This window comes from Magallana gigas, chromosome 5 (assembly GCF_963853765.1).
Source record: "Magallana gigas chromosome 5, xbMagGiga1.1, whole genome shotgun sequence".
Classification (NCBI taxonomy): domain Eukaryota; kingdom Metazoa; phylum Mollusca; class Bivalvia; order Ostreida; family Ostreidae; genus Magallana; species Magallana gigas.
In genome coordinates this window covers 39185833-39207860 of record NC_088857.1, presented here as the reverse complement: position 1 = coordinate 39207860, position 22028 = coordinate 39185833, and the positions used below count along the sequence as shown (strand labels likewise).

Genomic DNA, 22028 nt, shown 5'->3' with positions numbered 1-22028 from the left:
GTTCGTCTAAATAACGATTAGAGCCTCACGTTCTTCCCTTTCCCAGGTTCGGCTATGACGTCATACTATGGCCCTGTATTTGACCGCTTTTCGCATACGTAAAATTTCAGCATGGTAGCGTCTTCTTTAAGGAAGCGGAAGTTTCATATAACACCGTAATTTTATCAGCAGCAATGGCTTTAAAGCTTTTTATTACGTAATTTTTAATGTTATGTTTTAATATTGAAAATTTAATGTTGAAATATGCTAAATGGTCATTAGTTACAAACATCTTTTTTTAAAAGCAACTGCACTTCTTTAGGTACATGTATCCTTAAAGACACAGATGCAACATAATCTCGAAAATTCTTGAACTGAAAAAAATGTAGGAAGATAATTTTCGATACTTTCATTTTATTGAATTCCTGAATGGAGAGGACTGAACATTTGGCCTCTGAATCATCGCTTGAATTTAGGTACGTCTGTAAAGTACTAAGATAGCAATTCAATGAAAGCAAGTCCATATTGATGTGATTACAGTGTACATTTATGTCGTTGTAATCACGTACGTTCATGAAAAACCTATATGGTTCATAAATCATGATAGGTAATCATAATATACATACGGGGAATTGAATTAGAACGCGTACAGTTCTTGAGCTATGACGTCTTGTGTATATTTGTCAAACTCTTGCCATAAAGCAATAACTTAATCCACAACAGAGAATGTGCTATTTACCGTATTAATTAAATTCCAAAAAAAATAAATAACCAAAGTCAGGAAAATATAACTATCAGAAGATGAAATGGGACATTTTAAAATATCAATGTGAATGAAAGTATTGACTTTACAGCTAAAAAATTATTTTAGCTGTTATTCAATTTTTCACAATACCTACACTATTTAACAATGTATTGCACAACAAAATTTCTTATGTAAGTAAATCTAATTTGAGCTGTAACTGATCTTAGAACTGACTCCACGCTGTTTGACAACAACAATTGTTAATTAATTTGATTTCTGCTATAATTATTGTTAAGTTAATAGATTTGCTCCTAATCTCCTTGTATGGCAATGAATGTATCGCTTTCTTTCGATGATCCATAGAAATTCCCGTTCTCTCGAAAATTGTGTTTTTGTAAAATCATTTCATGGAAAATATAAAACATAGAACCCTCTATACTGTAGATTCCTATTTAATCACGAGGAATTTGTATCCGCGTAAAATCGCGAGACGCACATCTAGCGGATTTTAAAATCTCGCTTTGCTTTTTCGGATAGATGTAAACTAAATGGAAATATTATAAAATTCAGCATTTGTGATTTTATATTATTGCGCTTTGATGAAAAAAAACCTCGTGGAATTAAGTTCTCGCGTAAAATAAGGAATCTATAGTAAACAATATAGAAATAGTGTACATGCCGATTGTAGATAATAGTCAGACCAGCATTCTCTATCCACAGTTGTAGTTCTTGCTACGAATCCCCTTTGGGGAGAGAACGCGTTGAAAAAGCATAATTAAATAGTTCCTAACAGGGTCTTAAACTGGAATTGTTACATCAACATACAAAACGTAAAAAAAAGCTTTGTTTACATGACAAAGAATTGTGAGCACTGTATATTATAACACGACGAATGACACTCAAGTTTTGGTTAACCATTAAAAACCATTGTAAACACTGAAAACGGAAAAGTAATTTTGGACCTCAATCGTGACCATGCCCCTCTAAAGCCGACATAAATTAGTTATGTGCGGTTCTCCTGTCATTTCTGACTTCTGATTACTACTACATTCTATATTCAGAGGTCTCGTCGTCAAGCTAACACTGACGTGAGGATCACGTGACCTGGTGTACATATTGCATGTAATTATTACAAAATGTAGTTATCCATTTTTATTTGCCCGCTCTTCTACGCACCTTTGCATAAGACCATCCCAATTTTTCTCTCTGTTTAGCTTCCACGGACGAATTAGTTTTAAAGCATGACAACGCAAACATGTACTACGAAATAATTGCTCAGGTACTCTTCATGTTTGAAAACATATGAACTGAGATTTAAAATTTGCTTTGTTTTTACCATTTTAGCAAAAGATTGTGTTATTTGAGTATTGGTTTTTGTAACAGTATAAGATAAGGTATTCAAATAAAGATAACAGATTTTATTAATGTATTGAAGAATAATGTGGGTTTTTTTTGGTAAATTTGTGTTTGTTTTCTAGATAGAAAGAAAGGTTTTTAACTCAGGTGGACGCTAAACATAGAAAAGCTTGAAATGGCTTAATAGTGGGAGCACTATTCATGCTTCACTTCATTCACGTTACACTGGTCGCAGAGATATGGAGAAACGCCTTTTGAAGAAAAATACCAGCCAGTGCATCGGTAGTAAATATTCAATGGATCACAAAGGGAAAGTTGAATAAATTGATTTTTTTTTAAAATAAATTCCTCATTACCAAACGTTGTACTGTTGTTCATATCGTCGCTCATACACTGCACATATTTATATAATAGTGATGTGTTGTGCATGTACTATGCCTGAGTAGTAGTCAGGGTTTATACAAAGGTCACGAGCCGGAGGCTTACAGAAAAAACAGACCGGATGAGATTTCCTAACATTTTGGGATAACCATTCCAGCATAGAATTTCTTCTTACACTATAAAAAGTCATATAGAGTATTCAAATGAATGAATATCCCTTAGGATAGAAATTCTACCTTTATTTACGGAATTTTCCTTCACAGAATTCTTTCTAAAAATATCGACTGACAGTCTAAGAAAATGTTATAAAACTGATTAGTCTGATTCCAACTTTTCTAATGAAACACGGAGGTCAACTACAGCGTTATATTAATTAAGAAGTTCCCATGGAACAAAGGAGTAAATGGCTTGGTCTATTTATCTATTTATCCTAGATGCTCAGAGCGAATGACGGAATTATATACCCAAAGGCGTGATTTTTCTTGGGGTGGGTTGGGGGAATTAAAACTACTAGTAACTTTTCTGAATGGAACATTGTGTTCAGGCTGAATGTTTATTTTCGGAAAGAGGCGGAGTGGTTTCAGTTGTTTTTGTTGTTTTTTTTGCGGAAAGAGTAGAGGGTCGTTGCTACAACAGGGTTTTGATCGCCTTCTATCGAATTCCATTTATTGAAGAATGGTCATTAGCATTATACAAGTCAGATTTTTTTGTCAAAAAACTATTTAAATCATATCTGCAAGGTAGGTCAATTTTGTGTGTTGTTTTCACTGTTTATGTAGATTCAATTTTTTACGTTTGTTAACTAAAGGGTAAATGACCTTTAATTATGGTAACATACATGTATTTTTTTATATTTTATATAAAATTATTATATATGTGTAAAAAAGCAATATATCTTTGAACAAATTACAACTACATGTAGTTGTAAAATACATGTACGTGAATGAAAAGGGTTTTTAATCACCATTATTGAATTCAGGTGTAGTCGACAGGGGCTATAATTGCAAAAATACATTGGAATTAAACGTTCCATGGCCCACCAACTTTATCCTAATAACGTTCATCCGTTACCCTCCTTCCACACCCACCCCCGCCCTCCATCTACCACCCAGACCGCCAAATATGTCAAGGATCATCAAGGAATTTTCCGCTATCCTTGTCTTTAAAGTAGATGGTTAGGTTCGGTCTGGTTATTTGTCAAGGTACCCGGATGTAGCGGGGGTGGTATATCAACTGTTTGTCCCTGAAAGAAATAAACAAGAAAGCTAATCGAAAGCTAAATGTGACAGTGGCACCCGGTTTAAACAGTTATAAACCATTTTGTAAATGAAAAATTGACCAAAAATCAACAAAACTAACATTGAAGCTTGTTTTTTAAACTTATTGAACACATTTTACTGAAATCATATTACTAACACTTATTTGTTTTATGATTGTGTTAGGTACACAGAAATATGGAGTAAAGGAAATACATCTGTCCATTTAAAAATAACTATGTCAATGAAACTATGTTGGTGGTCTTGCTTATGAGGCAGTTTTTGTTCAGTTGAACACAATTTTCTCCCCATTTAGTGATTGTTTTAGTCTTAGATATTAGTTTTTTCAGATAATTCATAACTGAAGGTGATGATTTCATGTAGATAATACGAGACAAAATGTTGCTATATACTAGTATATATGACGGTCTGGAGCTGTAAATTGATGCCCATTTATTCACAATCACGATACGGACATTGATAGGTTATTGGTATTTAGAGTTTTTTCCAATAATAAATTTGTCATTTGAAACCACCTCATCTTACATCAAGAGAAGAGAGCGCAGCATTATCAAAAGTATTACCGACTATTAATTTTCCTTTACATTTTTATTATTTGTACCATTTTATGAATACTTCTGGTCTCTCACTCCAATGGTATACTGCAAAAGACAACCAAACAAGAGGCCTCAGGGCAACATTGCTCACCAGAGCAACAATAGCCATTACCGAACAAATCAGCATTACAGTATCAAAATCAGAATATCTTGACAATTACAGTAGGCCTTCGGCTCAAATAAGCTAAAAAGCAACTTTGAGTAAATGTACATGTAGCTCAATTCAAGTGTATCGAGAACACAATATTTGAAACACATTAATCCAAGCCAATATCTCTTGAAAAGTTTAACGGAATTAAATATTGCGAGTAATATACATGTAACGAGAAAATAAAAGAGGTTAAATATTATTTCTATATAAGTAAGAACAATATGCATAAAGTACATTTGAAATCCGAGGTCAATCACAAATAAACTATAAAGATATAAAATAAGCTGTATGTTCAGGCTCGGGTCCTATTACATTTTTAAATCCATATTAATTGTGATTTTTTCCTAACTATCATATTCGTACATGTACGTGGTTTTTCTTAAAATAAGTTACTGTCCGCTATTAAGTTTCATCGAATGTAACATAGAATGTATGTTATATTTTGGAAACATTACAGTGACTGACAAACATATATTGTTCCAAGTTGTTTAAATGATAAAGCCCCCCCCCCCCCCAAAAAAAAAAAAAACAACAACAAAAAACAAAAAAACAAAACAAAAACCAAAACAAAAATCAAAACAAAAAAATATTTTGTTTTGATTAAATTGCCAAAATTATGTCATGATGTGTTTTGCTTCCTATAGTTCAAATGTAAATGAGACAACAACATGAAATTATATCAAAAATTATTTGAAGCCACCTTACTACATATAAGCAAAGCAATCCCACATGCCAGTGTAACGACGAACATTGACCCCCGTAGAATATTGACCGAGGGTCATTTTTCTACGTAGAAAAATGATCCACTCAGTTGTAGAATAAAGTTTGTACTGCTTTACTTGGATTACATCATTGAAATTACGGCATTAGAGTCATTTTTCTCCGTGTGTGTTGCAGAAAAATGACCCCGTAGAATATTAACTAAATTTTATTACATATTCTATGTTTACTTGTTTTAGGTCCAATATTTTTCCTTAGGGTGGATACAGGGATGGTGGTGATGGTGGAGGGAGAGAATTACATTGCCAGCTCATCTAGTACTTCGATTTTTTTTTATCGTATAACCTTGTACGAATAACCAGCTTGAGTTCGCTTTTCTGATCACCTGCCATTGGCTATCATCATTTCAGTAAGTTTTTTTTTCAAATAAAAAAGAACACAAACCTCGGGGGGCGGGGGATGGTAGAAAACCCTGAAAAGGCGTAGGGAAGGGTTTCACATGGCAAACTGACAAGTACTTCAAGATAAACACAGGCATTGCTTTGTTCAAACTGATGTTATATGTGTAAAAAGGTAAAACAGGAAACGTATACTTAGTGCTGTCCGGCTAATCTTGCATAATTATGCTATTGCTGTTCTATTACATGCAAATGGACACCAAAATTTGATCATAATCCTATGTAGACCTTAATAAATAAAAAAATGAACAAAAACAGAATGCAATGGAATTGTTTAATCAGGATTTAGGCAAGCAGATTGATACAAGTTGATAAATGTATATTAATAAAAAATGACGATAACCATAATTAAATGTATAAAAACAAAACACATAATATATTGAAAATAACACAATAAACATTTTAAAAAATATCGCAAGTTTCTTAGTCGTATTAGGTTGAATGGGGTTTGGGACTTGGGATGGGGGCTTATCGGTTAGTCGTGCTTTTTATGATACGTGTTGTGGAAGGCTATATGCTCCTCAATAACTCGTGGATCGACCGAGGCGCTGAACACGACACGACAAGTCTCGCACTTTCTTTCGGGTCTTCGTGACTTCCAGGAACTGGAGACGAGAGCGGGAGGGGAGCGAATTACCGATGTTATTGCGCGGGTCCTTGGTTCCTTTTCCCTCGGAGGGTTAACCTTAAAAGACAAAGTGCTACTTGAAACAATTAATTCACATTTTGATATTATGAAATATACATATTAATACGATAATTAATTCTCAGTGTAAAACTTATTCCGGAGGGGAAGGGGGAATGGCGTTTGCATCTTATGTTATCAGCAAGATCTGGGAGCGCGGGTGTAAGTTCGATGGTTTGTACATGTTGTATCATCGAAAACAAAGAACAATAATGATGCCACATTATCATCTAAGAGTATGAATAATTTTGAGGCCTGCGGTTACTGTACCAACGCAACTCACAAATTAGAAACGCCCTTCTCCCCCACCCCCCCAAAAAAAATTAACGAGTATATAAGTGCAAATAACTGCTGTCTAATTAACTTCTATTATAAAAATGTCTTTTAAAAAGTACAAATTACCGCTGTTTTATAAACAGTTTACAAATATTATTTTTTTGAAAAGTAGATATAATTCATCTGGGCTGATTTGCGAAGAAAAGCCTACTATGCACTCACGGTTATCTTGCGTGCGAACTGTCGCCATTCGTTTTTGAAGCATTTAGCGCGGTCCCTCAGTAGACATCGAATCCTTTGTGTGACCTCTGCCAGCTTTGTATCCGTTTCTTTTTTCTTCCGTGTCACCAGCTTTAACAGACAAAGTCCATGACTAAGTTTCAAATAAGCTTCTTCGATCATCAAACAAAATATGCGTTAAAAGTTATTGTTTGAAAGCATGCATGTCTTGAGTTCAAAGAATTCTTAATTAAGAGAGTTCGTGCTATGAACATGATAATTTTCTTTTTCAAGACATCAAGAAAATTGATAAAATTTTCTATCACGATTTTAACATCGAAAGAATTGATTATCTTTACCTCCAATTTCCTCTGTATATTCTGCATTCGCTCTGATTGGCTTGACATACGGGTTCTCTGACTGATCACAGTATCTCTCAATGACGCAATGGTGAGTGATTGGTTGCAAATCGATTTGCGCATGCGTTCTACATGAAAAGATAACAAAAATGTGTAATATACATGTACCATAATCAAATCATTAAAAGTTTAACTAAAAAGCAACCGCAAATTAATTGCATACCCATTCGTTTCGGAAAATACATTTTCCATTCTTCTTTGGGTTCAGGTACCTCTGGGTTGGTGGAATAATTTTCCTCAAGAATGACTGTTAATCTTCGACCTATTATAAACGAAGCAAGCCATTAACCTATATTCATGAAAATTACGGTTTTATTCCGCTCATATAACTACTCAAAATGAATAATGAAATTCAATCTTGAATATGACCCAGCGCCTAACGTTACCATTAACTTGTATCACTCCTTGGAACCCTTCTTTGAGGAATTCAAGAATTGCTCGATCTTGATCTTCTATTAAAGAAGGAGGCTGTAATGATAAAGCAATTATTTAACGAAACCTGTGTACATGTTCAGGTACTATCTACGAAACAGTTCCAGACGAAAATTGCGTAGAACAATGTTTTACCCTAATGTTGGTAAAACGAGTTTTACCCATTAGGTTATTGCTAAAAGATATGTCTTGTTACACCAAATTGAATCTACAAAATGGTCCATTGTTGCAATTAATGTTTCTTAATATATGATGACCTTTCTTTAATTAAAATGAATACCAACCAAAACAGTAATTAGATACGACTTTCGTGTGTTTTTACCAAAAACCAATATGGCTTGCATAAGAATTACGCAAGATTCTGTAAATGTCAACTACATATATATTGAACATAGTGCAATGTCACGAAGTTGTTCATATATCAGTTTACAATTCCTTCATTGTGGTCATTATCCTGTTAAATTATTCTGCTTTATGATATAAACTTCAGCAAAGTAAGAACTGCAATATATGTCTCGTAATAAAGTGCAAATAAGATTATTTTGATTTATAATGCTCTACTAAACTAAAGTATTGTTAAAGCAATTTTAAATGTTTAATCTTTTGTCTCATGCTCTTAAGAATATAGCGAGCATTGTTAAAAAAACCCGACATAACTAGCATTAAATGGCCCCGTCATTTCTGTAATTTTAGAGGACACCATAGTCTGATTCAAATTTTGAACATGCTCAAATCTATCTGCCAAATGGACGTAAAAACGTTATTTCTAAAAAAAAAAAAAAAAAAAAAAGGACAGGGCATGAAACCCATGCAGATTGATAGAGACAGACTGTTTGACGTTAAATAGCGTTATCCATGACGCGTGACAGATTGTCAACAGACACTAGAGCTAGAACTAGAGCTATACCGCAAACCCCGTATGCAATGAATGAAGCAGTTTTGACTGATAGAAAAATGTGGCTAATTTTAATTTTAAGTAAGTAGTAAACAATAACCGTTGCATCTTTGTATGACTAGGCTATTTTAGATTCACATCTTTACTCCCTGCATATTTTTCTATTACCTGTTTCTCGTTGTTCTCCAAGCTCGCTAGTTTATCTTTCATTTCTTTGTTTTCGGCCCTCAGGTCCTCCATTCGATTCTCTGTGGTCCTCAGTTGTTCCTCAAGCTGCTGGTTCTGTACCAGGAGTTCCTCTAAGTGGTAGGAGTTCTGGCGGGTTGCTTGGTATTCAGCCAAGGTCTTTTGGAGCCTCAGACGTAACTTAACATCCTATAATCAGAGAAGGGGTTCAAAGATTCAAAGGGTGAAATAAAAATTAAAGGGACTTGGACACAATTTGAGCCCAAAATTTAAAATTTTATTTTTCCAATTTTAATTTTTAGAATGGTTAATATGAGTACTTTATATGAAAGTCAAATATTGAGTTATAAGCAAGATACAGAGTTTGAAATTCTTTGATTTGTTAACAAAGCTCGAGTTTTGTTTACATATGTTTTATTGGTATAAATCTCAATGAAAATCAAATGTTGCTTTTTTCTGTTTATCATATTATCTATTAACACATTGAATCAGTTTACCTTGTTTGCCACGAGTCATTTGGTCAAAGAAATGGTAATTACTTACTTTACATTATTTGTAATCAGATATATGACTCGAGCTTTGTTTACATAACAATGACTTTTTACCTCTGTATCTCTCTTAAAACTTGACTTCTAACATTCAAATTTTTGGCAATCATTCAAAATGTGCAAGTACGAGGGTTGTTAGAAAAGTTTGTGGACGAAGTGATTTTCGGCAAAATTACTGTGTACTTTGTTGAATGACGTATGTTTTATTAAATGACTAGCAATTGAAAATAAGTATGCAAAAATTCATATGATTTTGAAGTTGTTTTCAAAAGATAGAGATTTTTATTTTGCATGAATTGGATTTAGGGAGCACAATTTCATATTTCCAAGACGTCGTGTGACGTCAAACTACTGAAAGGCAATTTGAACCTGTCACTCTTTTTCAAAGTAAACACCTTTAGTTCACACACTTTTCATGCCATTAACCCATTTATAAACGCATGTTCACACAATTCTTTGTCAAATTTTTGTATAATGTCTTTTGTGTCATATCGTAGATCATATAGGTCTGCCCACGTGGTTTCGACTTCAGATAAGGAAATAAAGCGAAATCCATAGGTGCAAGATCCGGGCTGTATGTGGGATCGGGGTGCTGCAAGAGCTCAAGATATCAGTATTTCCATTTTCAAACCTACAATTCTTTACAAAACCTTTGTCCTATAAAAATATCTGCATCTAAGAACCTTTTGGTCTCCATCGGAGATTTTTCTGCGTGCACACAAATTTTAATGACTGCCCGGTGCTCCAAGGTGTCTATTTACGTTAACGTTTTTGACTAATTTTACTAGCGTTGGTCGTCCATATTTGGCGATAAAACGGTAAAAAATTCTTCAATTTAAATGAAACTTTCACAAAATGACATTCATAACTTACTGTGATCTCATATGAAATATCATTTATTTCCATGCAGTTAAACTTTTCTTGATAAAGAAAAATGCGTACAAAATATAAAACACTCAAAAACTGACAGGCTCTGTGAGGCATATCTTATTAAAACAATTAATCTGTATATTTTTAAGGCATATTTAAAATAAACAAATCTTTGCATATTTCTTAGAAAATACGTCAAGATTAAATATGAAAAATTTCGCTGGTATCATGCGAATAGTCCGCTTACAATCAAACTTGTCCGCGAACTTTTCTAACAACCCTCGTAAACCATTTTACACATAAATAAGAAAAAGAAAATGTTTATCAAAAATCGTGTCCAAGTCCCTTTAAGAGAGGGAGATTGAAAGAGAGAATTTAACACATACACGAAGGAAGATTGAGGTCATGTGAAAAGAAGAATAAAATAAGCAAAGAGAGAAACAGAGAATTATGGGCCTTATACGGTATTAGGGTTAGAGCAAATAACATGCATACTAGTAAAAGAACTTTGTTTAGGCTATCACAGAGAGAGAGAGAGAGAGAGAGAGAGAGAGAGAGAGAGAGAGAGAGAGAGAGAGAGAGAGAGAGAGAGAGAGCGCAAATAACATGCATACTAGTAAAAGAACTTTGTTTAGGCTATCACAGAGAGAGAGAGAGAGAGAGAGAGAGAGAGAGAGAGAGAGAAATGTAACTTAAATGTCTAGATTCTATAAACAAACCTCTACCTCCTCTTTCATTGCTTCCATTTTTTCAGTCATTCTTTGAATAGATTTCTCGTCCTTAGAACGACCTATAAACAAATCCCGTACGAGAGATTTCCCCATCGCACAGGAAGCACAAGATGTGGAGTTCCGGTCTAGAGCCATGATGACACTATAGGGACCGGGCAGGATTGCCAGACGACTTTCGAACGTTAGGGGCGGGGTTGCTTGATTTTTGAATGGATAGGGAGTCAGGTTGGCAGGCTGCAATGTTAATTTTATGTTTGGCTATAATCATGTATCAATAAAAAAAATGCGAATGACACGGTTAATCTTACTCCAATCAATGATAAATATTTAAAATAACACACAAAAGGCATCAAAATTTTTTGTGAAAGACAATGACAGTCCTTAATCTTACCTGAGAACTAACTTGTTTGTTGATATCAAAGATAGGTCCGGCGACGGCAACAGCTCCAGTGTTGATGGTCTGAACGACTGACCTTTCAGAGACAATTCGGAAGATGTCCTGCCATTGTTCAGCAGACAAGGTAACCAGGGTACTTGGGTCCTGTGTTCGAATCATTACTTTTTCCTTAGTGGATCTTCTCTTTTGGGGTGGCGTTTCATTGTCTATCACCTCGAATGAATCCTCCAGACCTATAACGTAATTCAGATAATTTCCTGAAACGTTCTCTTTGACAATTCACATAATTTTCTCTTTGATAATTCATTGAGTGTGTTTTTTGTAAATTACTCTTGAATTTAAAAGAGGAAGCTGAAAGTTGTTTGTCAATTACGTGTTGATATAGGTAACTCAAACTGACAAATATGAGGGAACTTATAATTAACAAAACTTTGATATATATACGATACGATGGACTATGTCATACATTTGTAAATTTCCAAAACATGTCGTGAATGATATGAATCAGACAAAATCAGATGCTTTTATCATGGAATGATGTATGACAACGTTACGCATGGTACCTCTTTTCCTGTTTGAAAAGAGTTGCACGTGATCTTCGAATTCAATGGCAGTATCCATAGAGATGAAGGTAAAGGACGTGTCTTCTCGAATCCTCTGTTCAAGGTTACTAAAGCAGAGGTCATCTTCATAGCCCGGCATAGAGCAGAACTTGAAGTTGTTGCTCACTCCGACCACGTGACTGTCATTGGTGACGTAGAGGAAACAAAAGTGTGCATCCTCTTCCCGTAAGTCCTACAGATTATTAATTTATTAATTAATTAATTAATTGTAATCTTTAATCATTTCAACATTTAAATGTTGTTAGATGTGAAAAAAATTAGTTTGAAGTTACACGGTCTAAAGTTTTATCATAATTATGATTTTATTTGAATAATTATATCGACAATATCAAATTCATTTATTGCAACTTTAACGTACAGCAAAATTGGAAACATCAAATAACACTGATCGACGCCTGTTGTGAGCAGCTATCAGGTCACATGGTAACATTGGGGCCCATCTGTACTCTAGGAAATCGTTAACCGATCCCCATCCGGAGTAGAACAGACCAACCCAATCATTTAGATGAGGATGGAAATTCAAACCAAGATCATAGGACACCGGAAGAGACTTCATAATTCCCATATCGATGTCCTTTATGTGTCGGAAGACGACCAGATCCATGACTGGGTTAATGGTGTCCATTTCCTCAAAGTTGGCCATATCTGATTGTCGTAAAATTGTAGAATTACATTTTGTAATACAATGGAATAAGAGAAGAGAGAACATACGTATTCATTGGAAGGTTTTCAAATCATATATCGTTTACATTGATGGAAGAATTACGTTTACAAACTGACCTGTACTGGTACTCTTGAGATTTTCTAAAGATTCTGAAACATATTATAAAAATATACTAAGTTTTTGTACGCATTGGTTGGATGTGTATTGAAAGAAGAAAATTACAACTAATAGCCATTACAAAATGCACTAACTGCATCTGCTTATTAAGTACGTACATTTGCGATCCAATTATACAAATGCTGATTATTGTATTGATGACTACAATAGCAGGTGATAATAGAGTACAATAGTGGTTATAGCAGCACATTTTGTGACAAAAATCCCTCTGGCTCATAACGTTGTAAGAATTGTGCTTGTGTAACCAAAAGGTTACATACAATGTATGAAATTCGCTGTAATTAGACGGCGAGGGCAGGAAAAAACGAAAATTGCCAAGTAATCAATAAAGATTGCATAGAAGGGTATTATACCAATAAAGTAATGAATTGTTCCGCACCTGCGTTATGGATCATGTGATAAACGCTTATACAATCATATACACTATAATACACGACTATTCAATCAGCTGCTGGTAATATTCATCACAAAAAAACCCTTATGATTTCTGACAAAGAAACATATCATACCTTCAAAATCTCTGTATTATTGGATTATTATTTATGACGCCAGGCTTACGTATGCGTATAGCAAAAGATTAGAACGTCACTGACATGCAATGCGGTAAATTGAAGCGAAACGGGTATAAAATGTAACTAAACTACTTATTCATTTTACGTTATAATTTTCACCTCAGTCCAGTCGTGAACATTTACATGAAGAAATTGAAAACCATTTTTTTTTTAAAAATATGACGGTTTATTCTATAAAAGAAACATGATTTCCATGATAGAATAAGTATGAGATGTTAATTTAAACTGAAGGTTATCGGGCATAGGAAAGTAAAAAGATAAGGGTGCGCAGGCGTGGCTAAATATTATTTTTGATATTTTATAGTATATAGTTATCAAAAATGTATCTTATACAAATAAAATCCTACGCTTTGATGGCTTATTTACTAGTTTTTGCTAGACGGTCTGCTAGTGTGTTCATGTGTCAGCTCGTGCAGCGTCTTAAAACACAAACTAAAAAATATATACTGAGTGTTTCGACTCCTACGTCATTAACAAAAAACAAAAAAATAGGGTAAGCAGAGAGATAGAGAGAGAGAAAGAGAGAGAGAGAGATGTTAATTGTTGCATAAACGACAAGGATACATTCATAAAATGATATGGCACTGATTTAATGATACTTTTTTTTTACTTAATATAAGAGATACGCCAGTGATAAAGAGTGTTTTTTGTCTGTAGTCAAAAGTATACAAGAGCTCGGAATTCTCTAATGATTAAGCTATTGACATTACGTTATGTACACATTATAGATGCACATTTACTGTTATGGGGGGGGGGGTGTGATTCTTTGACAAATACACAAAACACTGAAATTTTCAAGACAGTACAATTTTTTTTGGAGTGAATGTGGTCGCTTTTTTAAAAATGTCTAAATTTATAAGGTGATAATATATATGTAGTAGATTGTTTATTCATGTATATTTATGTGTATTCGTATCTAACGTTATTTACTGGCAATATTTATAAAATTTCATTATTAGGAGAAGACTATCTAAGTTAATTAGAACTTGTGTCTAATCCATTTGATTTAATAATATAATCCATTTAATCAATAAAATATGTTCAATTCAATTCAATTCAGTGGTATTGAATAGAATGATCTCCAACTCCAATTCAATTCGTATGACATACGTGCAATTTACTTCAACTGACCGAGGCAAATTGGTTTTTCACATACATGTATCCTAGTCGACAATTTTGTAAAGGAAAGCTAAGAGAGATTTTATCATTTTAATAAAAAATTATTGGAACGTGCAATGCACTGCAAGATGAAAACTAACCATATCAACTAAAGAAATTATCTCAAATTATTTTCATCGAATTAAAACAATGTCTTTCATCAGTTTGTATAAGGCGCTTGATACATGAATACATATTTGTTCATCTGCAACGTTTTTCGTAGACTAACTAGCCTGCGTTCTGAACAAATGTATATATAGTATGTAAACATGACTACAGTATTGAAAACATATCTCCATAATATGTTTAAATTCTTAAGTAGTAGATATTATATAAAGCACTCTGAAAATAGTTAAATAATACAGCAACATTAAATAAAAACGCAGCTGAACAACTGCATCTTAACCCCAGCCACCCCCACTCCGAATCCCCACCACCCCCGTCCCCAACACGTCTTCTCAACTATACCCCTCATACCCCAAAACCACAAATAAAATATCAGCTAACTCCCGAAAAACAACGCATTTAAAAATTATATAAGACTTCATTCAATGCGAAGTTTTTATTCGCTTCAACTGAACGGCAAATTCTAACGTGTTATGAATAGATTATTAGAATGATGTAGCCATCTTTAATATAAGGCGTCCTTCTTATATGTAATACAATATGGTATTAAGATTAGAATATATTAAACGTAAACTTACCTTGTATTGTGAACGCTATGACTCTGAAATGTCGCTATCCTAGTGACGATATAATGCTATGACGTCATAGAAACAAGAACAGTAACTCTCAGAAAAACTGTGCTGTAGAGAGTTATCGTTACTGACATAAATGTCGATTAGTAAAAGAAATGTGTGACCTTAATGAATTATTTTTTTGCATTGTGTTATATAACAACTCACCAAATGAGCGCATAGAGAGAGAGAGATGGAAAATAAAAAAGGTAACATTAACTAAATAAGGTTATACATCACCATTTTTACTAATCTTGACTTTGATCTAAAATACATTCTAAAAATGTATGTATATTTAATAAAAAAAACTCCCAGGATACCTAAATGGGCAAATTTATTCATATTAGAACAAGGTCTAGAAAAAAAAACCTTCAAATGTGCAAAAGGAAGGGTGTTAAGAGACTAATGTGTAGTACACATATTCCATAGTGAAAGTGGATTTTGCACGGTAGGGGTTATTGTAGGGGCCATATCTCAGTCCCCTTTTGATTGATTTTTCTGTAGTTTGGTTATGTTGTTTAAATGGTGTCAGTCTATAGGTATGCCGTATTTTGATTGATTTAAACCGGTGAATTTTTTTAAAATACTTTGTTGTTGTACTAAGGAGTAAGAGGGAAAATAATTATGGTCTGTGTCCAGAAGCGAAGCAAGAAAGATAAATCTTGGGTTAAGTAAGAACGAGACCTAGGCAAATCAGATGCCGAATACGGCGTTTTGATTCCATGGGAAACCTCGCCCTTGGAGCGTCGTTATGATAAAAATCATTGCGCGAAATAAATGGAAAAGTGCTTTTTATTAAATTACATGAGGTTAATCTTAAAAAAAATCATTAAAATTTTCAATATCTACTGTTTATTCTAATAATCAATTAATAACGGAAATACATTAGATTTTTATATATGATATGCACAGTTGACTTTGCATATTACCGTACTGCTTCTTCATGGGTTTACAAAAAGGATTTATTTTTTTCTATATTTTTGACTTGGCCAGCATTTCTCAATAAACTATATATATATTCTAGCAATGCAGATGGCTCGTGTGTAGCAACGCACTTTGAAAAAAATACGCACTTTGAAAAAAATTCAAAGATCGTTAAACTGGGACCAAATCCACGCACTTTGAAAATGTTTTCTAAGTGCGTTAAATTTTGATCCAAGTTAACGCTTTAAAAAAAAAAAACTTTTCAAAGTGCGTTATGAAGGTATGTCAACATTTTTTCTTATCAAGACATTTCATGCATCTTGAAAAGATAATGTATGAATCACGAATTGTTTGTATTACATGTAAAAATAAATATTTAAAAGGTAAATATTACAAAAACAAAGTCGAGGGTTAACCAGGAGTTTGCATTGAAATTATTGTTGTATTTGGAGCAAACATTACACCGTTGAGATTTGCTCAAAACGCGACGGAAAGGGAGAAAACGTTGAAAATTGAATAGCAACAAAACATTGTATGTAAACAAGGGTGCATCGAATATTAAAGGGTATCTGAAAGGTGAGAATGATAATATTGAAGAGTTTGATTGTGTATGAATGTACAAGATGTAATATGCCACTTTTACATGGATTTGTTTAGATCATCGCTTTTTGTGAATAATATGTCTCGCTTGAAAGTCCTCGGAAAAACAAAACACTTGCATGTACTTTTCGGTGTACTTTTGTACTAATCGGCTTCGCCTCGTCGTCTATGAGATTTATCAACCCGATATAATTCTGTAGTCAGTCAGTAACAAAATTATTAAGTAATAGTGTCTTTTACTAATTAACAATTTTTTAATTGTCAATGAGTCCATGACTAATTAGTCATGGACTCATTGACAATTAAAAATTGTTAATTAGTAAAAGACAAATGTGTTAACTTGTGATAAAATGCCGGCATAACGGTAACTGGTAACATTTTGTTGAAACCTTGAAACAAATCCTAGAGCGGTTTTTGGAGTATTTAGATATACAAAATTACTTTGAAAAATATTTTGTGAATTAGCATTCTAACACCATTGAAAATATCCGGACGATGACAATAAGTGAAAAAAGAAACCCTAACCGACAGAAATGGACGTCAAAATGCTGAACGATACATTTCGGTAAGACGGACGTCAGACAACAAGTAATACAGGGCAAGTTTGGAGTCGAAATGTATATTGAATTTTCTCCCAGGGTACATGTTAAAATTAACATTTCCAAGACATTTTCGTAAATTAAACGTGTCATCATAAACCGTCGATGTGGAGTGTTTAGCAACAACGTAAAGACTGGAAAGTCACACATTGCGCCGCCTGGCAAAACTTGTTCATACTAATTAGCCTATTAATTTTCTCAAGAATTAAAGTACAGATTTGGAATCGTCAAAGGGTCATTGAAGAAAACAAAGAAGTCTAATGAAATGAAAAGATTTTGAGTTTTTTGTTCTATCTACGCTATTTAAGACAACCCTCGTATGTATATATTTCATCATTGAACTTTATTTTGTTGAATGCAACAACAATAATTTTTAATTTTAATGCTACCATATGCTTTGCATTATGAAATATAAGTTGAATTAAATTTTAAACTTACTTCGAAAATACATATAATATGGTAGTATTATGCCATTAGATTCATTGCATTGAAAAATATTGACTGAATCATTTTTCCGTAGTCCTTAGAGACTCATTTTGGTCAAATTAATCAGTGCTTGTGATTTCTAACATTATTGCTGCAGGCAGATCTCGAGAAAATGATACATGGATATCAACATAGATTTTTTCATTTTATACCGGATTACACACCTTTTCCTATGATAGATAGTCTGCGTTCTGAGTGTATGTGACTTTGATTTCATATTTCCCATATATTAATAGGACATTGATATAGAAAATATATATTCACAGTTTGTGTATTGTTCTTTCGTTTTAGGTGTCATAATGAACATTCTGAAACTACATGTAAATGGTGAAGTACATGTACGTTGACCTAAAATTTAATATAGCTGCCTATCCGAACAACTGCATCTTAACCCACCTACTCCTGTTAACAACACATCTAAGAATTTTTTACGCTCAATAACTTAAATACAACAAAAATTCATTCAGAAAAATTAAACTTTGTCAATGTCAAGTTTAAATTTGCATTTTATGAAAGTTATTACGGGTTTGAAGTAGATTTTAAGAATGATGCAGTTTTAAGAAGATTCTCAGCATAACAATACCGCCTTTGTTGATTAATACAACAATCAAAGGGCAATTTGAAATACTCTAAACTTACCTTGTATTTGTATTCTTAACGCCGCGCTGTGACTGTGAAATGTCGCTTTGCTTGTGACGATATAATGCTATGACGTCATAGAAACACGAATAGTAACTCCAAGAGAACTGTGTTGTAGAGAGTTGTCTTTACTGACCGATGAATGTCGAAAAGTAATAAAAAATGTTTGACTCTATAATTTTTTTTATATGCTGTATTATAAACAACTCGCGTACTAGTGATTTTGACGTTTTTAAAAGAATATTATGATATATTCTGGTGTATTTGAAATATTCAAAACGAGAGAGAGAGAGAGAGAGAGAGAGAGAGAGAGAGAGAGAGAGAGAGAGAGAGAGAGAAAGAGAGAGAGAGAAAGAGATAGAGATTACTAATGGTTTTATCATACAACGATATCACATGATAACATAGCACCTTTATCTTTTTGCAGGCAGGCTGCGGATCACGTTTTGGCTCTATGGGTCTGATATAGTTATCTATTGTATACCCAGTAGAATGGTTATTTATATAAATAAAAAAATCCGAAAACTTGATTAAAAATAGTTACATCATTAGAATACTGGCGTCTTCAATACATTTTTAGCAAATGGAACGTTTATTCAGCAAAATTATGACTTAGAAATATATAGAACAATCATTGTTTAATGAATATCATAGAAATGTTCGCAGCTATAGTGTCTTCGTGAAAAAGCCATTTCAGAAAAAACAAAACAATTGTTTCTGAAGAATTGCAAAAAAGCGTTATTCATATAGTGTGTAAAAATGGGAAGATATCAAAACTAAGATAATGTATACTGATTTCAGAACTTCTATTTATTACTTAAACACTTGATATAACGTACCAACAACACTGTATAATAATTTAGCGCACTTTTTGTTTTCTTTTATTTTTAGTTTCAAGATTTTAGAATAGACAGAAAATGTATATAAAATGTATTTATAAAGATAAAGTGTGTCAATAATTAATAATTCATTTTTCTATTAAAGCTATAAGCTATAAGACATATTGACTAGGTTATCTGCCGTGACGTATTATCCGTTACTTTTGTAAGATAGCTGGCACTAAACAAGTGATAATCACCCATAGATCTCCGACGATAACGGTAGACTTTCACACTTACTGTAAACAAATACATCAACTCGCTTTGTGGAGTCATTATCTCAAAGCACAACCGCTCGGAGACAGAGAGAGTTTGATAAAGCATTATATGAGAGGAGAATAACTAACATAAAATGTTTACACTTCTATATAAATAAAAGCTCTAGGACGACTTTTCGGAGTTTTACAAAGTACATATTCTTTCTCAAACAAAGGCAAGTTCACTCGTGGAAGGCACGTTTTTTTGAAAGGGGGGGGGGCAGACTCATCCAAAAAATCTTGACAAGCAAGGGAAAAATAAGGGGAAAAAAAGGAAATTTTGAATGGGTGGGGGGGGGGGGGGGTGGGGGTTGGTGACAAAAAGTGAGGGGCCACTGCATGCAGTTTCTTTTTTTAAATAGAATAAAATTGTTATCTTTAGAGATGCATTTCCTCTACAAAAATTCGGTATTTTAATGAACCCTAATTTTCATTTACACATTTCTCGATATCAGTTCTAAAAATAAAACCTGTATCGACCTAAATGTACATGTATCAGTCTACATGGCTGTTTTCGTAATTTGCATTTTTACCATCAATGTATAAACATCTGCTGTTCTAATGACTTAATGATCAAAATGATTAGTAATCAATTATGCTCGGACAATATTTCTATACTATACCAAATGCGTTCAAACTATACATTTAAGTACGTATGTAGTATTATACAGCCACACTTTTAAATACGGCAGCCCCCCCCCCCCCCCCTCCCTAAACGTTATTTATCCATAGTCGATCATTTTGTCTCTGGATTCTACTAAATGGTCTGTGTATCGATTGATAATTTAGTGTGTATATATATATATATATATATATATATATATATATATATATATATATATATATATATATATATATATATATATATATATATATAATATTATATATATATATACTTAGATTATGTAATTTATACATGTGATCCGTATACTTTTTTCTGTCAGTTGTTATATGAATGACATGCATATACTCAACCCTAATGTGACAAACCGCCTTATGAATCATTGTTTAAAATCGAGGCCAAGTAAATGGACGGATGGATTTTTTTTTTGGTGTATATATTTCAAGATTACTTCACTCATGCAAACACAGCTATTTTTCCCTGTCGTTGTCTCAGATACTCCGAAAAATCTGAGATACTCTGAAATGTTCTGAAAAACTAGGTTGTTCGACAGACACCAGAATTTAAATGTAGCTTGGAAACTGGTTCATCTTATCTATAGACGTACATATACATAACACACCGAGAGGCCCAACCAAAATGGAGCCATGGGTGGTGGCGCTGTTGTTGTGACCGTTTACACGTAATCAGTTTTTTTGAGTTTTGCAAACTTTTTTTTGTTTCCCTAAACGCCAGTCAAAAGGCGCGCGTGGTTTTATTGAATGGTTAAGATATACTGCCGCACATGTAACACGAGGCTAACAAAATCTGCTCGAAAACTGAATTAGATTGTATCACTGCTTATCTCCAATATCAAAAGGACCCGAGGGAATATGTGGATTCGTTTATGAAAACCAACGTGAATGAAAAATAACTAAGTTCTACCCCCATTCCATGGACTGTGTTATTTTTTTTTTCTTAGCCAGCAATGAAGATGCATTTTTTACTGATTGCATGCATATCTGCAACTTTTCATTTTGCGTCCGGTGTACCAGTTTCTGAAGAATTGATAACGGACGAGGCGAAAGCCATCGAGTTCTTAGAATGGTACAACAAGGAATCTTCTAAAGTAACATATTCATATTTCTTAAAACAGTGGGCATATCAAACAAACCTAACGGATTTTAACCAACAACAAGCGGTAAGTTAGTTTTGAAAATAAAAGAAACTCGGTTTATTATGGGAAAATATTTTTTTTTTAATTCATATTCCAAGAGCCGTCTTATTAGCAAATTAGTGTTAAATCATGATTTAAATATGCTGTTTATAATAGAAAGGAATCAAAGCAATTATTATAATCGAAATGAAACACGTTTTCAAATAAACATTGCATTAATTTCCTCCAAAAACTAAAATAAAAAAAAATAGACTAGTTTATACACAACGAAGCAAATACTTTTTCGAACCAATCTTGGAATGGGCACATAAACAGTTAGGAGAAAGATAAAAGTACTTTTATAACATGATAATAAATTATCTTTATCCATACTTAATTCAGTTGAATCGAGAATAATTGTTATTGTAACATAGGCGATGTACATATTTTCTGATTGAAAGAATTATACCACAGTAAAAGTTGTTGAAAATCGATTTTAGTTGTTATTTACTAATTTTCAATCGAAAGTTAAAAATTTTAATTTGTCATGTAGTAATTTTAACTTAAGATTTAAAAATGGTAAAGAACACAACATATAGGTCAATATATCGTGCTGGACAGTAAGGTAACTTTTTA

At 33.3% G+C, this 22028-nt stretch overlaps 2 protein-coding genes across 5 annotated transcripts in view; one reads left to right on the top strand and one right to left on the bottom strand.

Annotated features, from left to right (window-relative positions):
* Positions 1-5923: 5923 nt before the first annotated feature.
* On the bottom strand, positions 5924-18578 carry LOC105325489 (tax1-binding protein 1 homolog B). Of its 3 annotated transcripts, none has more exons than XM_034443580.2 (12): positions 18501-18578; positions 12725-12757; positions 12303-12589; positions 11885-12116; positions 11316-11554; positions 10913-11158; positions 8758-8964; positions 7649-7730; positions 7426-7524; positions 7203-7330; positions 6847-6975; positions 5924-6348 (listed from the first exon to the last, which is right to left on the bottom strand). In XM_034443580.2, exons 3-12 carry the CDS (start codon positions 12585-12587, stop codon positions 6139-6141), a joined length of 1857 nt encoding a protein of 618 aa, XP_034299471.2. In that variant the 5' UTR covers positions 12588-12589; positions 12725-12757; positions 18501-18578; the 3' UTR covers positions 5924-6138. The 3 variants fall into 3 exon arrangements, with proteins under 3 accessions (XP_034299471.2, XP_034299484.2, XP_034299476.2); XM_034443593.2 differs by having other exon boundaries at positions 10919-11158; XM_034443585.2 differs by lacking the exon at positions 18501-18578 and adding an exon at positions 15220-15304.
* A 2307-nt stretch (positions 18579-20885) lies between these two features.
* Positions 20886-22028, top strand: part of LOC105325490 (uncharacterized) — a 35412-nt gene continuing 34269 nt past the window's right edge. For both annotated transcript variants that reach the window (XM_011425077.4, XM_011425076.4), the window contains exon 1: positions 20886-21437. In XM_011425077.4, the coding sequence (XP_011423379.3) occupies positions 21225-21437 (213 nt within the window). In that variant the 5' untranslated portion in view covers positions 20886-21224. The remainder of the gene's footprint in view (positions 21438-22028) is intronic.

What these genes read in the sequence shown, in the direction of transcription:
- LOC105325489 (XM_034443580.2), bottom strand. Translation starts at nt 12,587, where the DNA reads ATGGCCAACTTTGAGGAAATGGACACCATTAACCCAGTCATGGATCTG. An exon ending in TTGATGTTTCCAATTTTGCT is followed by an intron (nt 12,117 to 12,302) that starts GTACGTTAAAGT and finishes AATAATCTGTAG; the next exon opens with GACTTACGGGAAGAGGATGC. An exon ending in ATATACAGAGGAAATTGGAG is followed by an intron (nt 6,976 to 7,202) that starts GTAAAGATAATC and finishes TGTCTGTTAAAG; the next exon opens with CTGGTGACACGGAAGAAAAA.